The 11,211-nt window shown below is 40.4% G+C and overlaps 1 protein-coding gene across 4 annotated transcripts in view; it reads right to left on the reverse strand.

Annotated features, from left to right (window-relative positions):
* Positions 1–2,340: 2,340 nt before the first annotated feature.
* Positions 2,341–11,211, reverse strand: part of LOC102291158 (GTP-binding protein 1) — a 16,085-nt gene continuing 7,214 nt past the window's right edge. For 3 of the 4 annotated variants that reach the window (XM_042226699.1, XM_042226701.1, XM_042226700.1), the window contains 11 exons: positions 10,870–11,053; positions 10,371–10,535; positions 10,124–10,247; positions 9,428–9,542; positions 8,572–8,716; positions 7,324–7,506; positions 6,853–6,988; positions 6,543–6,721; positions 6,283–6,429; positions 5,468–5,518; positions 2,341–4,706 (listed from right to left, as the gene is read on the reverse strand). In XM_042226699.1, the coding sequence (XP_042082633.1) occupies positions 4,599–4,706; positions 5,468–5,518; positions 6,283–6,429; positions 6,543–6,721; positions 6,853–6,988; positions 7,324–7,506; positions 8,572–8,716; positions 9,428–9,542; positions 10,124–10,247; positions 10,371–10,535; positions 10,870–11,053 (1,537 nt within the window). In that variant the 3' untranslated portion in view covers positions 2,341–4,598. The remainder of the gene's footprint in view (positions 4,707–5,467; positions 5,519–6,282; positions 6,430–6,542; positions 6,722–6,852; positions 6,989–7,323; positions 7,507–8,571; positions 8,717–9,427; positions 9,543–10,123; positions 10,248–10,370; positions 10,536–10,869; positions 11,054–11,211) is intronic. The other variant, XM_005936829.3, reaches the window with a different exon arrangement.

Genomic DNA, 11,211 nt, shown 5'->3' on the forward strand with positions numbered 1-11,211 from the left:
GGTTCACTTCAGCATGATGAGGAGATACAGTCTGTGTTTGCATTACTAGTTGCTGAAGCTTAACAGTAACCAGCACTAACACACATTTGCACCAAAACTGAAATATGTTCTAAAAAAACAACAACAAAAAAACAAAAACCAATTTAAAAAAGTTAGAGCTAAAGGCGTGGACTGAATGGCAAATTAGATTTAAGAAAACAGGTCATATCCCAACATGAGTTATCTGTCAGGAGCTTCGAGACCACATCTTGAGGTTAATTTGTGAAGCGGACAGCATCACGGGGGGTACACAGTAGGAATAGCCTACAGGGAAAAGGCTGACATGTGCAAAGCTAGTACACAAGGCAAAGGGGGATGTGGAGGCTGGCTTTAGTTGATAATTAACAAATCAGTTATGTCCCAGTAAAGCCAGCCTAAAGCAGACGGTGAAAGCATGACAGACAGTGTAAGGAGGCTGTCGGTGTATTACGGTATTACTTACCAAGTTCTAATTTCAATTCACATTTAAAAAATGCCCAAGTGCATATTCACTGGGTATTTGTATGGAAAGAGGAAGATAACAGGGCTTTACGGTGGGACAATGCTGGCTGCAGGTTCTACAGTATATGTTAAACAAGAAAAGGCCTTCATGAGAACCAGTGAGGCCACTCAAAAAAAGCACCCTAATGAGAAAAGTAAATTGATGGAGAATGTAAACGATTTTCTCTCTCAATACATGAATAGAGACCAGAATAATCTGTGCAGTGGATTTTCAAATTAGTGAATTTACACAATAGAATGTGAAATAATATCATGACTGCTGAATGATGAATGCATGTATGTAACTTGCAGTGTAAATTGCTATAAACAGTAGAATTGGGCCTACACCAACATAACCTGGACTTGAAGATGGAACGCTTCAGTTTTGGTTTATTTAAGGTGACAAACTGAAGGTGATCGAAACACCAACTTTTGTTTTTCTAAAATTCAGTTCAATTTTATTTATACAGCATCAAATCACAACAACAGTTCTCTCCAGGCACTTTACTGTAAGGTAAAGACAGTAATACAGACAAATCAGAGAAAAGCCCAACAACTGGCAACCATGGGAAGGAAAAACTCCCTTCTAACAGGAAGAAATTGCCAGCAGAACCAGACTTGGCTGAAAGAGCTGAAAAAGTATTAATCAATTTCCAAAGAAACTGATTCACTGTTCAGCCATTTTTCATGTTGTGTTTGGTGGCTCAGGTGCAGGGGAGGGGTGGAGCAGCAGGTTAAGGGTGTGGTTTCAGGGGAGGCTGAAAACACTAATCGTGCAGCCGCTGGGGCCAGAGAGGAGGAGAGACCATAGCAGGAGCAGTGAGAGGAAGGCGCTGCCACGCAATGAGGAGCCGAAAAGCTGCTGACGGTAACGCAACAGCACTGAAAGGCACACTGTAAATAAACCTTTGCAGTCACATTGCTGAGCGTGGGTCATTCCTGCTACAAATGTGTATAAGCATTAAGCGTAATCAACAAATGAAAATACAAATGTCCTAAATTCAGACTGCCGTAAAACACTAAAATATTCTAAAACTGCAAACAGAAGAACAGTAGAACCACCAGTGTCTGTTTCCTATTTCACAATGTTTATTTTATATTCTTCCACTGAATGTTTGACCCCAGCAGCAGGTATATTATCACTTGCATGCTGCATTTTTGAATTCTTTTCTTGCTGACATAAACACAAACATTGCTGAAAACAAACTTGAATGGATATCCAAATTCTTCTTCATGGCATTACAGTGATGTTGTCCGAAGGAGGCCACATCGACTGGCATGGCGAGATGTGCCAGGTTTTCAGCTAACGGCTGTTTGGGGATCACTTTGTTGATGTAAAACGTGCTGTATTTGGCAATTTCTGTCAATTCGACTAAAGAAATGAGATAAATTATGTTTTTGTGACAGGCTGCTGGTAAAAGTGTCCAAAAGATAAGACACAGTGTGTAGATACAGCACTGGTTCATCCCTTGAGATGGGAAAATGTTTTTTGATCCTTTTTTGTCAGCAGAGTAATATTTGTAACCAAATTCATCACAAAACTTTACGGTTGTGTAATAGAAGCCAAAAATCCATTATGCTGTGTAGACGCTGTCCAACCTTTCACCCTGAGGAATTTCTCCCATCCATCCATGGCCGCTTCTCCAGCTCAGGGTCACGGTGGGGCTGGAGCCTGTCAGGTAAAGGTAACAGGCAAGGTACATTCTGGACGGAGCACCTCTGAGCATACAAAGTATAAAATATAATTCTGAATTTCACCAAAGAGTCCTCCTAAACTTGTTCTTGAAGACATTATTTTAAATTATTTATTATCAAAACACGTTTTGTTAAATAACATCTTTATTTAAAAGGATTTAGAACACAAACTGGCACCACTTAATTTAAACGGCATGTACAACTTGCGTCTCACATACAGATTTTTGGACAGTGACACCTCTCCCACCGTTCGGCCTCCACGCGCCACCACAACAGTTAAGATGGAAACAACACGAAGGCTCTCACTTTAACTTCAAAGGTTGAAATGTGACTGAACAATTCACTCATGGGCTATTGTTTCCATAAATGAAGCCTGTCGAAGATCTGGAGATGATTTTAAGTATGGCGTTTAATGTAGATGGCACAACATGTGGTCGAAAAGAACAAAGTGAATCTATTGTAGGAACATCTGCCTGGATGATCGCAGACCTTTACAACCTTTTTTAGTTTGGTGGTCCAGTTTTAATTGTTACTAAGGTCATTCTCTTTTTTACAAAGATAACTTTGACTGAATGCATAACCTGTTTAAAGGTGAAAAGGTACAATATCATGGAGTGTCTAAGTCAATCACCTGAATCAGCTATGAAGGCAGAAAGACCTATGAAGACAGCTGCAGTCATGGTGTTGAAACAAAGCGTAACCACAACGGTTTGCTCTACTATTGCAGCTTGTTTTCAAAAGATGTAAAAGTGAGAAAAAAAATGTGTCACTGTCCAAAAATGTAACAAACTGTACACACAAACAGTCTCTTCAGATAAACATCCATGCACTGTTGGTAAGATCTAAAGGGGGAGAAAGGTAGTAATGCTCTTAGTTCATTGTGCTTATGAGACGTATAAAGCTGGTAGCTCAAGGACTGTCAGACCAGACTGATCAACATTAAGTTAATACTAATGTGAGGGGAGATCTATGCCCCCCAAAGAAGAAACAGAGGGCTGCAAAACTGTGACAACTGCCAACACGGTCACCTTCCCAATATAAAGACAACTCGAGAAACCACTTTAATAAAAACCAGTGGAAAACATCTGTGGCAAAAAGGGTGTAGTCTACTGTTGCTTACTTTAGCTTGATGTCATTAGGGGTATAGGTCAGGTTAAGGCAGGATGCAACGTGACTTGCACACGTGTACCATAATCTGGTGATTGTCCACGTTTTTTGTGAAGCTTTGCACCTGATTTGGACTTCACATGAAAATTCTCAATTATATGAAGAACAAACAAAATGTGCAGCAAAACCTCAGTTACTGAAACATGTTCTGTGTTGGCTTTGACATCATTAGAGTTTGTTTTTTTTTTAATTAAATTAGTAAAATACCTGATGGATGTTTTTGTGCACAAGACTTTATCAGCTTTTGGATTTTTCATTTAATATACTGGATCAAAGTGGAACTGTGCAAAGGTCCTCTGCCTGCTTTGCTTGTTCAAAAAGCACTTGTAGTCAACTCAACACTCCAACGTTAAAAAAGGATGATTCAGAAATTTTCTCTTTTGGCTTCATGAAAAACTAGAAAAACTGAAACACGGACTCTTAGAAAAAGTCGATGAAGATTTCCTTCTATAACATGTTTAAACATCGGCTACATGAGCACTTTGTGTACAAGCCGATGTTTCATTATAAGTGATGCATTCATAACTAGTCTGAGGGTAACACAACCACAGAGTTTACATCCATCAGTAGGTTTCCAGAGAACAGTTTGTAGCCAAACCCCAAAACCAGTGGTCAGCTTAAACTAACACAGCAGCAGCTTCAGCCGACCGCTTGCTATCAAATCCCTTTCAGCTCACTGGATCCCAAATACACATTTATACTGCTGGCTTCAGTAAGCAGGAGCTTAAAAACTATTTTCAACTACTGAACACAATCCTCCTTCACTGACCAATGTTAGCAGACTCCAAGTCTGGTGCCTTCAGAAAGTCCCATTAATGACAGAACACAAGGAAATGTAGAATAAGGAAAAAGCAGGCTGACCGAGGGGGGGAAACAAAAAACATAAGAGGCAGGAGAGAGCAGAGAGAGTGACTGATCCATCTGCTAGAAGCTGGGAAAAAACAAATGAGATAAAACACCTCCTGGAAAAACAAATTTAAAAAAAGAACTATCACCTTCATCAGCCAACAAGAAAAATATATATCATTTTTGATAAATATGTCACTCTCTTGATTCAGACTGTTCACTAATTATTTATTTGTTTTTATATGAAGAAACATGGCCAGTCTTTGCACACCTGCAAGAGGCCCACACAGTCACTCTCCCTCCTCTTTGTGAAGAGATGATGATGATGACGATGATGATGACGGGCTGTGAAGAAACCCATGTTTGTGCTTTTAGGCTGTGCCCGCTGCTCCTGTGGGCACTGCTGTATTCGTGGCATTCACACCTTTCCCTCGATGTCTCTGACCACCTCTCCTGCGTCCCCCGCCTCCTGACTTGAGCTGTGGATGGACAGACAGCACTGTGAGCCAGCTGTTAGGTGAAATCAGGTTTGAAATAAAGCACAGGCGGCAGGTAAAGCTTGTTGATCCAAAACCGTTAAGATGCACTTAAGAGCAACAGGAACTCCTTTAAAAAGGTTAAGAGGGTAAAAACGAGTTTAGAGGTTCTCTGAGGGGAACAAACAAAAAGGAAAGTGAACAGTTCAGACTTTAGCCCGGGATATTTTAGTGGATGGGGTAAACACCTTACAAACACAGGCCCTTTTCCCTTTTTTTGTTTAATTTAACACAAGTGTAATTACTTCGTTTTAAACGGGGTCACAGGAAATCCTGTAACTGCAAAAATGTTCTGTCTGACAAAATCAAATTTTACTAACATTTTAGTAACAAGTAACATTTAAAAAGCTAACAGAAACAAGTTGTGTTTTTCTAATTGGTACGTTCACCAGGGAGAATATAGAATGAGTGTAGTTTAAAATAGAAGAACAATTAGGGAAAAAGCTCATTTTTCTTCCTCTAGCACCTCCACAGCTTTTAATCTCACTTGGGTCCAGTTCAGTAAGCAAACACTTGTACTTGCAGTACAGCAGCTTCCTGGTGTGACTGAGAAAATTTTGTGAATATAAAGCAGAACTGCACTAAAGCAGAGTATGCATGCAAAAAAAAAAAACATCTGCTTAGAACCTGGGGAGGGTTAGGGAACAGAACAACTACACCTAAGGAGACACCATCATCACTCCCACAGTCTGCAGGAACTTTACCTTGTTTTCTTTGTTGCCATCATGACACAGAGCCTCCTCCTCTGCCACTGTCTGACGCAGCATGCCAAGACAGGGAGGGAGGAGAGAGAGATAACAGCGAGAGAGTAAAGTGTTAGAACTGAAGGATCGGGAATGCAGAGTGAAAACAGCAGTGAGGACGGGTGAGGATCAGAGGGCAGAGGAGGGGGTGAGTGGAGGTACATGTGGCTGATGATGAAGGCAGGATGATGGACAGGGTAGGAGAGCAAGTTGGCAATAAAATGATTGAAAGTCAAAGTACAATAATGGAACAATAATGTGAAAGTTGTAGACATTAAGTAGCAGATTTAAGCACTTTGAAGAGCAGAGAGAAGATGTCTTCCAACACACAGTTGACTGTAATAGAAAATCTAATGTCTGTGGTGACATTACCACACTAATGCACTAGTAGTGATAACTTTTGTGTCAACCAACAGTAAGTGGTTGGCAAGAACTGAAGGGTGAAATACTACAGCCACAGAGAGGGAGTCAGTGACAGTCACTGTGACCAACAGGAAGCCTGTGGCTAAATAATTCAAGAAAGCACCCAAAACAGAATTTCTGCAGCTCCAGATAAAACAAAACCTCAGTGTTCAGAGGGTGAATTACAGGATAGACCACAAGGACAAATGTCATAAGTGCATACAGACAGTGTTAGTGCCCGGAAGGGAAAACAAAAGTTCAGCACTGGAAAATTAACTGTTGGACACATAAAACAACCCGATGAAATTTGTCACTTCTTATGTTTTCTGTAAAACATGCACTCATAAGGATTCCCCGAGTACTGTTTCACTCACCGGTAGCTGCGCTGTGGTAGGACTGGGTGGCCGTGCTGCTGATCCACTGTCCTCATTAGCGGTTGTGCCCTCTTTAGAACTCTTTTTGCTGGCTTGAGATTTGGACTGCTGGGCCTTAGCTGCCTGGGTGTTCACTGAGTGGAGAAGCTGAAATTGCAAACACAACCTTGTGTTTGTTACACCAGTGTTCACATAACATTAATTATAGGATAATTAAAGAGTTTACACTGAACCAGAAAGGTAAGCACAAGCCCCAGTACCTTTGTAATGGTGCCTACAGCTTTGGTACGTCCTTCCCTGAACACCAGCTTCTGGTCACAGTGCAGGTATTCGGGGGTCTTGATGAAGCGAAAATGGACCGTGGCTTTGTCCCCAGTCCTCAGACAGTCTTTGTTCATTGACAGGATTGTGGCTGTCTGCCTAATGCTGCCACAGTGGACTAATGATACAGAGGGAGAGTGGCACAGTTACCGATTGGCCAGACAGTATTTTTCTCTTAGAAAAGGGATTCAAAGACACACAGATGCCCATCGGTGCTATTTAAACTTGTGAGTGTCTGTATTTACTAACCCATGGCCTGGTATCTCGGGGATATCGTGGTCGGATGGTGAAGCACCAAAATCTCTGCTTCAAATTCCCAGGTGGCCTGTGGCATCAGCTTGGGAGAAACCATCACCATTCCTTTCCTTATGGATGATCGTTTGATCTGAGAAGACAGGAGGGGAAAAAGCAGCAGGAACAAAGGAAAAAGAAATGAAGCTGGGGGATTGGTTAAGACAAAACTGAATTAGAGCCAGAACACTACCTGCTTTCACTCTTTGGGATTTGCATGTATTACAAAACTGATTCTAAAGTTAGGAAACTAATTCATATGCATATAACGTCTCAAAGTTTCTGAATAATTATCCTCTTCAGAAGTTTTCAAAACTTCTTGCCAAGTCATCTTTGAGCTATTTTTATGCTGTCTTTTGGACTGATATGTAAAAATAATTCAAATATGTCATGATGGCTGTGTTTCAACTAAATTATTTCCACACAGACCTTTTTGAGGGCGAAGGATGCGGTCTGTCCACCGCGAACCTCTCTGACAGGCATCCTCTTGCGGTGGATGGATTTAACTGCGATGGGGATGAAAGTGCCGAGGGGGTCTGGACCTAAGAGGAGCGTGTCGTTGAGTCGTATCAATCCACGTAACGTAGTGCCTGAAACTACTGTGCCCACACCCTGTGAAAGAGAAATGATACTTTTGGACTCTTCTGTTAGATAGGACTTTGTGAAGTATTGGAGGTTGGGGCAGCTAATGTGGAGTGCAGTATACTCAGAGACGTGCTGCTTTGTTACAAACATGTCTGTCATATGAATCTGAAATCTATGTATTGCAAATGTTCTCTAGAAAGCACAGAAGAACAGAGAACATTATTTACTATCAAACCTTCACCTTTCTGTGTATTTATCAAATTGACTGTTACTGTGCTGTTACTGAAAACTGAAATAGGAGATGACCACAAGTAATTAACAACATTCACCGCAGAAGTCTAAATTATGCATTAAAAGAAAAAGAAAAAAAAACTCAATCTAATTACTTCCTATGAGCAAACGCTTGGCAACAGTGGGAAGGAAGAACTCCATTTTAACAGAAGTGACCTTTGGCAGAACTAGGCTCAGGGAGGAGCAGCCTTCTGACTGGGGAGTTGATGGGAAAGAGAAGAAAGTTTAAAAAAAAAAAAAAAAAAAAAAGAGTGTACAGACAAGAAACACATCAGGGCTGAAAAGGTGGGACTGAGGAATAAAATGCAAATAAAAACTTGATCAGAAAGAAACTAAACAGGGCGATGCAGGGCGTGGTTCTTAACACTGGGGCTGAGGACTCATACAAACATGCAGGAACTACAGGAAGAAACCCAACTCCTTTTGCTCCCAGCTTTGGCCCTTCTACACGCCTCAACGATACACTCATTCTGATAAGATCTCCCACTGGCACTCAGAAAATATAAGACTCCTAGAAGCAACTCTCACAGCCACATCATGCTCAAAATAAGACCACCATTAAATCACCATTAACAACAACTTTGTCCACACCTTTCAGTTTCAAATTTGTTGTTGCATATTTGAGTTTTTAACCCTAAAAAAAGGCACTATACTGACACAGATTATTAATAAATCTACCTCTATCTACAATGTCTTTGATCTAGTTGCCCTTGCTAGCATACTTCTTCATGCACTGAAACACTAATTGTAAAGAAATGAACATCCATGGCTGTATAACTGAGTGTGTGCTCTATTTCTTACAGGTACGGAGTATGTGTCGTCTATTTGGAACTCTGCAGGCTCATCATTGCTAAAGGTGGTCCGAGAGGAAAGGAGGTTCAAGAACATCTTCAGCAAGTCCATGTTCTCCCCCGTCACATTTGAGATCTGGAATATTGGACACATCCTGGAGAGAAGGAGAGACAAAAAAGAGAGATGATGAAGAAAAAAAAAAATCTATTCTGTTTAACAGACTGGGCTGGATGGCAGATTCCTTAAAGGGACTGATAAACCAGCACATGAATATTTACACATTAAATCTTAGGAAAAAATTAAAGAGGCAAGGGAAAGCTGTTTAACAGCATACCCACTTGACTTATAAACCTAAAATAAAAATGCACCACCCAGGCGTGGCTACACACAAACACCAGAGGCCGATCAAAAAACAGAAACCAGTGTGCTGATTGGTTCGATTTGAAAACAGAATCAAGATGACCCATGTGAAAAAAGCTATGTGTTAAAGCACTGAGATCATATGAGCATTACATGCTGAAGAGGACTCCTCCAGCAATTTCCCCACAGACAAAATGTATACGCTTTTATTTTTGGCAGGAAACCGTATGATTAAGTAAAATTAAGGGTCAAGCTGATATAGTCGGTTTTATTTGGCATACTGGAGAGTGCGCATATGATATCCTGTTCTCCGTAAGTGTTTTTATGACTTACTTTCACTAAACGTCTTTGGCATTTTATTCAAAAATCTTAATTCTGCAGGAACATTTTAAAGATCAAACATTATTTCTAACTGTGTGAGTATGCTGTCAATCAACTGTCATCCATTCTGTTATTATTTCTCAGCAGAGTCACGCCCATCGTCCCACCTGTTCTCTGGTCTTACCTCTCAGAGCTGAAGTTAGAGGCTGTGACAATGACATCATCCTTGTTCTGCACCAACACTGGGATTTTCCTGCAGCCTGGTGACTTTAATAACCTCTGTAATAATTTTAGTGTCTCTGCAGACAAACACAAGCAAACCTGAGTTTCTTAAACCCAAAAAACAACACTCATGACAAAATCTGAACAAAACAACCTGAGAGTGAAAATAAATGACATATTTAAAGAGATGGAAACTGAAAGTAGTAAGCTTTAAGTGGAAAAAAAGACTGCTTTTAATTTACTTTTGCTTTAAAAGCATATTTATTCATGTTTTGTTATTTCTTAATTACTATCACTTCCTTTATGTGCTCTTCCAGTAGTTTATTGTTTTTGTAAACTTCTCTCTCAGTTTGCTTCACTTTAAAAGCGTTCTAGCGATTTACTTTATATTATTCATTTTCTTCCCAAAGAGGCTTTTTTTGAGTTAGAGCCCAGTTTCCTACCTTAACATAATTAAAGCAGAGCCATGAAGCGTGAAAGTATTTACTGCCTTTAACAACACAATGGTGGTCTTTGGTGTTGCTGTAAACATTGCTGTGGGAATGGAGATTATGCTGAATTTGCAAAACCTCTCACACTGAGCATGAAGTTACAAAACTGTGACCTAAAGTTGTAGAACAGAGCAGTTATACAGCTGTGCTGGAGATAGTGGATTTACCTTGCAGGATGTTAGCTGGGCACATGTCTATCTTGGTAACCACAACAAACACAGGTACGTTTAGGGCCAGCGCTAGACCCAGGTGCTCTTTGGTCATACCAACAATGCCAGCATTGCTGCCAACCTACATGGAGAGACAAGAAACACAGAGATGAGTGGTTAAATATGTGAGGGCAGAAACAGGAACAAAAAAGTAACAAAGGATTTGCCAGGTAATAGTTAAATATAAACTTTCAATCTCTCTCACCATGAGCATGCAGAAATCAGGCAGGTGTCCCGTCATGCCAAAGACTGTGGTCTTCAGGTACTTCTCGTGCCCAGCTAAGTCAATAAAGGTGATGACTTTGGAGGATTTCTCACAGATCTTGGTCCAGTCTAAACCCCCGCCATGGCTGTCTGGCTTGTTTACCACCTAAAGAAGCGAGCAGACAGAAAAGAAAACCTACTTATAATGGACGTGAGAAAAAAACAGTAGGATGAAACTTTGAAAGAAAGCTTAAAAATGTTCCTGCAGGAAAAATACATGCTGTTAATTAAATGTGATCAAACCTTTCACAATTATAATTTCACATAAATCCATAAAGCTAACAAGAAAAATTACCATCTGAATAGTCTTTCACTGAGCAGTGTTTTTTTTGATATTTGGTACTCAAAAACTTTTAAATAAATGCAAAAAATAAGGAAAGATCACTACAGAAATGCATTTCTCCAGTGATTTTGCCCATTCACAACTGACAGCAGCTCACCTGTCCTTCCTGATCAAAGCCCAGGATATCGTTGCCCACACTGCTGGTCCTCCCACTCTCCATCTCATGTTTGTGCCGGAAGAGCTTCTGGCGAGCGAAACCTCTGCCATTATCCAGCTCACCATGGGTTAACACTCCCAGCAGGGTGCTCTTTCCAGCGTCTACATTTCCAACAACAGCCACTCTAGAGAAAAGATAACAGAAAAGAAAAAAAAAAAGAGTGAATAACACAAGTTTCAGTACAGGGGAGTGTACAGGGAGTGCAGAATTATTAGGCAAGTTGTATTTTTGAGGAATAATTTTATTATTGAACAACAACCATGTTCTCAATGAACCCAAAAA

The sequence above is a fragment of the Haplochromis burtoni genome, unplaced genomic scaffold, assembly GCF_018398535.1.
Source record: "Haplochromis burtoni strain Fernald_Lab_line unplaced genomic scaffold, NCSU_Asbu1 Contig_223, whole genome shotgun sequence".
NCBI classification, from domain to species: Eukaryota; Metazoa; Chordata; class Actinopteri; order Cichliformes; family Cichlidae; genus Haplochromis; species Haplochromis burtoni.